The sequence below is a fragment of the Epinephelus moara genome, chromosome 20, assembly GCF_006386435.1.
Source record: "Epinephelus moara isolate mb chromosome 20, YSFRI_EMoa_1.0, whole genome shotgun sequence".
In the NCBI taxonomy this organism is placed as follows: Eukaryota; Metazoa; Chordata; class Actinopteri; order Perciformes; family Serranidae; genus Epinephelus; species Epinephelus moara.
The window spans coordinates 2859556-2865874 of NC_065525.1; the positions used below are offsets into that span (position 1 = coordinate 2859556).

The 6319-nt window shown below is 41.2% G+C and overlaps 1 protein-coding gene across 2 annotated transcripts in view; it reads left to right on the forward strand.

The window, feature by feature from the left end:
* Positions 1-361: 361 nt before the first annotated feature.
* si:ch211-194m7.5 (olfactomedin-4) overlaps positions 362-6319 on the forward strand; it is a 10741-nt gene continuing 4783 nt past the window's right edge. Inside the window, exons 1-5 of one of the 2 annotated variants that reach the window (XM_050072262.1) lie at positions 362-514; positions 668-793; positions 965-1183; positions 3998-4148; positions 5232-5459. In XM_050072262.1, the coding sequence (XP_049928219.1) occupies positions 461-514; positions 668-793; positions 965-1183; positions 3998-4148; positions 5232-5459 (778 nt within the window). In that variant the 5' untranslated portion in view covers positions 362-460. The remainder of the gene's footprint in view (positions 515-667; positions 794-964; positions 1184-3997; positions 4149-5231; positions 5460-6319) is intronic. The other variant, XM_050072263.1, reaches the window with a different exon arrangement.

Sequence of the window (6319 nt, forward strand, 5' to 3'; positions counted from 1 at the left end):
CTGCTTACCTACATAAATGCAGCTATGCAGAAAGTATGCTTGTAAATTTTTATTTTAATATTGTCTTATCTGTGCTCAAATTGTGCTACTCAAGTTAAGGTTCTCAGTATTTCTTTTGTTTTTTAACCACTGATTTTAGTGCTGACTTGCGACTTCCTAAAGGGATATTTTAGGTCAAAAGAACTTAAGAAATAGCTGTGAGTATTTATGGAATTTTTCACTTCATCATATCAAAAATTCTGTGTTGTGCAATCCCAACCACAGAGAGGAAGTGATCACATTCTGAAGGAAACATGAGCCTTTGCACATGCAACACTGATCACGCATGCATGTTCCTCTACTCACATGCAGAGGTTAGTGGGAGTGGTCACAAGTTAGAAGCTCCTGCTACGGTCGGACACACTGTCATATTCAGCCTGTGTTCGGGGACTGTTTGATTCAGCTCTGCTCTCTCTCCATCATGAAGCTGTATGTGATTGTTCCACTGTTTGCTCTGTTCACCTCCACCCAACAGGTAAGAAAACATAGTATGGTAATGTAGTGATTACTGTTTCTTTTGAAATTTTGATTAATTGCACACCGCACATTTCAAATGAAGATGAATTTACATACTGTATCTTGCATTTATTTTTATTTACATGCCACATTTAATCTTGTTGATTTGAAGGCATCTTCACCAAATAATAAGTGTGCATGTGAGTTGACTAATTCAGAGAAAGCATTTCCTCATGGCAAACTCAGCACAGCGGAGGACAGTGCATCAAAATGCAACAGTAACATCACTCCACAGATGGTAAGCAGCTGCATTTTTCTCTAAGCCAGACTATAAAGAACACAACTTCCCTAAGCAGCTGTAAAACTGAAATAATAATTATAACAGTAGTAAAAAGATTGTATGTATGTATTCATGCTGATGGAGTCCTAAGTGATATGATAGCATAGTGTGGACCTGCTGTGTCTGCAGACTCTGGAGATGGAGAGTCTGCTGCTGGGTTTGGAGCGACGTCTGCCCCAGCTGCAGGAAGATGTGGCAATGCTAGAGAGGGAGGATGATGGCGAGCTCTATGGAGTCCTCAGCCTGCAAGTGATCGAGAATGAACTGATGGAGATCAAGCAGCTCATTGCCAGGCTCAACAGGACTACCCTGGCACACCGGCATCTAACTAAAGATGCTGCTAAACAGGTAGAGTTTACTACCAGCTACAATGTGCTGACATGATTGCTCAAAGGAAACTCGAGTTATGGCCTATTTCCTGCTAAGCCCCGCCCTTGGCAAGGTTTTTTTCCAGTGATTGTGGCCATGTTTTTTGACCGATCTTGCTCATTTATAGTAGAAAGTTGTATATACATCCAAAGATACTGTATACCACATTTTGTGTTGATTAACTCAGAAAGTTCTATTCATTTGACTGTCTATAAAACAATTTTTAAAAAATCCAATGGGCGGACCCTATGGGTCCAAGAGGCATTTTTGTAAAGCAAATTGAGCTTCACTTGTGTGTAAGATTTTAAATCATTTGGGCTTACAGTTTGAGGGATGTCTCCAGTGTTGACCTTAATTACAGCACTACCATGTGGCCGACTGGTGTATTTTTTGGTAGGCATCTTCAGAATGCCACTCCAGATGTCTCCAGTGAGTATCATTAGGACTGGTCAAAGTCATCTTGAGTTAACTTTGGTGTTGATACACTCAAACTTCAAGTCCTATTCATTTGACTGTTTTTCAAAAAAGTCAAAATGGTGGAAAATCTACTTAGGCGGAGCTAAAGGTCCAAGAGGCTTAGGGGCGTGGCCTTTTGAAAAAAAAAGAAGAAAAAAAAAGAAGGTATTGGGCTTAAATTAAAACACCAGAAGTCTACATTAGACACAATGCAATGTTAACTGCTAAAAGTTCAGTAGGAGATTCGGATGCTTTGTGCTAGACACGGCTAATGTAGCCTGGAGCCTCTGGCCTCAAGTGTGTAGTGAAGGGGGGTTGGGGAGTAGGATGTGGGAAATAAAACAAGCAGAGATAAAGAGCAGACTAAAGAGGTCTGGTAAAGTCACTTACTTCTAACTCCACATCTCCAGATAAGAAAATAGTTTCTTCATCATTTTCATTTTAAAAACTTGTAGTCGTCAGTCCCAGCCAACGCCGACTCAGGTGACATTACCAAGGGTGTGTTCCAAATCGCACACTTTTTATTTTTACTTTTGGTAGGTACTGCAGCTGCCCTTAAAAAGTGCGTACCGTTACATGCAGTATGCACACAATCAGGACATACCACTGTCTCATTACATTACACCCTGAACTTTGATCCTCTTTCTCATATATCCGTTACCTCAGAGATAAAACAAAATGCCATTCACCATGCTCACAGAGATGGAGGTCAACCTGGAGAGACCTGTTGTTGTTACTTTGCAATATGTATAGTTTGAAGTTATAACTGCATACATTGTAGATTGTAACATATAGGCCTATTATATTCAGTGAAATTACATCTCCATTTCTCTGTCATTGTTAGTTTCATAGTTATGTCCTTTTGTTGTTGGTAATCTTTATGATTATTTTGTTCATTAAAACAATTGATATTCCTATTATTACTATTCAGCTGGTCATCACTTACTTGAAATCGCTGTCAGGCATCATTGTGGCTTATGAGAGCTGTCAATCAGCTGTTATCCGTCTGTGGCTCAGTCCGATGTGACCTATCGTCTGCTGTGCAGAGGATTGTGGGTCAGAATAGCCAGAAAAGCATGGTGGATGTAAAATGCAACCAGATGTAGTAGAATATGGTGGTATTTTTTGGCATACTGCATATATTTTTCAGTACACAGTATGTCAAATGCAGTATGCCAAAAATTCCAGACGGACACTGACACAAACACGGTGATTAACGCGACATATTTTTGACATGTGCTCACTGTCCGCTGTATGCACCCAAGTGTCTGTGTGTGTTTGTGTGTGTGTGTGTGTGTGTGTGTGTGTGTGTGTGTGTGTGTGTGTGTGTGCGCGCGCGTGCATCGGGGCGGAACTCCGCCGTGCGCGATACAGAGAGCAGAGGACAACTGTAAGCATGCGACCATGTAGAGACAGTAATGACATGCCGTCGTGTAAAGGTATAGACCTGTTCTATAGGAAAGGTACTCTTAAATTACTTCTGTTGTGATCTGGCGCTATATAGAAAATGAAATTAAATAAAATTTTCATTTTCTATTTTCTAACGGTAGGGGAAACACTGATATAGTATGGTAGTATGGCCCTTCTGTGCGGAGTCTGCATGTTCTCCCCGTGTCAGCGTCGTTTTTCTCTGGGTACTACGGCTTCCTCCCACAACCCAAAGACATGCACAATAGATTAACTGGTGACTCTAAATTGTCCATAGGTGTGAATGTGAGAGTGAATGGTTGTCTGTCTCCATATGTTAGCTATGCGACAGTCTGGCGACCTGCCCAGGGTGTACCCGTCCTGGGATAGGCTCCAGCCCCCCGTGACCCCCAACAGGATAAGTTACAGAAAATGAATGCACAGTATGTATTGGAATGCACAGTAAGATTAAGCACAACTGAATATTTCTGCCTTTGCTGCCATCTGGTGGTATGAAGAGCAAAAAGGGTAGACATAAATACACCAAAAATTACACATAGTAACTAACTAATGTATTCTGCATGAAGATTTGGGCAAAAATGTATAGAAAAGTAGAATTGTACTGATGCTGAGCCCCCTGTTGACTCTGGATCCATCACGCAGAGTAAGTATGGAAGTTACTTACTCTGCGTATTTATTCATTTTTAATCCAGCTCTATTTTATTTTTGAAAAGTTAACTCCATATGGGAGTTGTATTATCAAGATAAGCAACATATTTAGTGCTGTGAGTTTGGTGGTGAGGTTTGAAATTGGTCGCTCAAACATGTTTCTTTATCAATGTATAAGTCAGTCCAGTTTCACTGCTGACAGGTACTACTGCATGTTTGTAAAATATATCTATACATTGGGATGTTTGTTCTGCTGCTTAGCTGGAGGACCTGGAAGCGGAGATGCAGGAGCTGGAGACGTACGACACCATGGGGGTGGTGAAGACACAAATACTCAACCAGCGTCTGAAGAGAGAGCTGGACCAATGCACGATGAGACACATCACCACCCGACCCACTCAGCCTCCACATGGTGTGTGCCAAAACCACACCAAGCACCAGAGTGTTTTTTACTTTTCTTTCACTTCCACTCGAGGCCACCAGATGGATGAAATATCACTCTGCTTGTTTAGCAATTGCATTTTCCAGTTTAGTCCACCCATGATACATTTTGCAAATTTGCATTGTTAAGAGGGGGGGGATTCGGGGAAAATGCTTGACCCTCCTTCCATTATAAGTATTTTTTTATATTCGCAAAATGCTCAGGGGGAGTGAGAATTACTGCCACAACAAACAGGTAATTTCTTTAGCAAAATGGAAATCCTACTTACAAATCGCATCACCACTCAAGCACTTTTTTTCTGCGAAATTTTAAATGAGACATCATCGGATAACAAATCAAAAGTTTTGCTCGGGCTAGGTTCGGGTACGGCCCACTTGACATGCTGCTGTGTTGTGCTATGGCCTATTCAAGTGCTGGAATTTGTTATTTTCGTGACAACGCCTGAACGCAACACAGGCTCTGTTCCAACTGAGTGTGTGTACAGTCCCGTGTTGCGCTGTGCTGCTGTGCAAGCACCGCGTTTGACTGTGCTTAACAGCCATCTTTTGATGGTCATTTACACACTGTCCATAACAATAACTATGTCAGGTAACAAACTGCATCAGGCTCGGGACGGGTTTGGACCCCATGTGCGCATTGGGGCAGAACTCTGCTGTGCACAATACAGAGAGCAGAGGAGAATTGCAAATGTACGACCATGTAGAGACAGAAATGACATGCCGTCATGTAAATAAGATAAATAACATAAGGCTATTTAGTTTGTTTAATAAAAGGACAAGGTATAGACCTGTTTCATAGGAAAGGTAACCTTAAATTACTTCTGTTGTGATCTGGCGCTATATAGGAAATAATATTGAATAAATTTAACTTGACCTTCAAAGGGGGGTGGGGATTGCTTTTGGGGGACAGGGCGCCCCCCTAATATAATGGTAGGGGAAACACAGTAAATAAACAGTGGAAAGCTCTAAGCACCTATCACAACAACTAGGAAGTAATTATCTCACTTAACCAGATGTACTTATTTAGTACATGTTCTTTGTCTCTTGCTCTAAGGTAACTGCCCCCATGGTCAATTTGTGAACATTACGGGGCCAAGGGTGTACACAGCAGGAGAGTACCCTGGCTCCTACAAGTATGGAGCTTGGGGTCGGGATCCCAAACCAGAGGTGGGGAAGGAGAGATGGTATTGGCTGGTAATGTTGACCTCTGGCAACAAATTCTCCAACTACGTCCGTCTCTACTCCAGCCTGAGCTCTCTCGTAGTTGGGGTGAGCCAGCCAGGTAAGGAACTCATGTTGTTCTGCTCACAACTAGTGTCCACTTTTTATCCTGTATTAGGCTTTGCAGTCAGGGAAAACTCTTCGTCAGACTCTTCCTCCAAGGACCAGATCAGTGTGTTGTATTTGGACAGGTTTAATACATTGAAGTGTGAAACAGCCCCAAAAAATATACAAGCAAATATTAGCTCTCAGCAATAATATACAAGCAAATATTAGCTCTCAGCAAAGATTTAGAGTGCTGTATTGGATTTAGATCATCAATTTTTTATCTGCAAGTGAACAATCTAAATTATTCACTTAAAGCCTAAGTCTTCAACAGGGAGTCCACAACCCTTAGGGGGTCCTCAGAGTTATTGCAGGGGGGGCTTTATTATTGTTTGATAATATAAGTAGTTTGTTGTTGTTCAAAAATTAAAACATGTCTAAAAATACACATTAAAGAGGCAACAGATAGGATTCGGGTTTTTTTAGCTTGGCGCCACAAGCTTCAGCGGTGTTGCTCACACTGTCGCAATGACCAAATTGACCTTAGGGATCAGAGATAATCAATAAAATGTAGGCTGTAAAGCCACCAGTATACCTTTATGTATATGTAGAATGAGAAGGTGTGTGGACACTATACTAAATAAATGAGTAAAGAGACCGAGCAACAATTATCAGATTTATTTGAAGAAAAAACAAATAGTAATGCAAATAATTATACCAGAATGCACAGTACCAGTACAAACAGCTCACAGTAAATGATACCAATATGTACAGTATCAGTTCAAACAACAGTAGACACGTAAGGGATAATGTATAGTGAGCCGGTGACTCTGTTGTTTATTTTTCAACAGTCACTGGCTCACTATACATTATCCC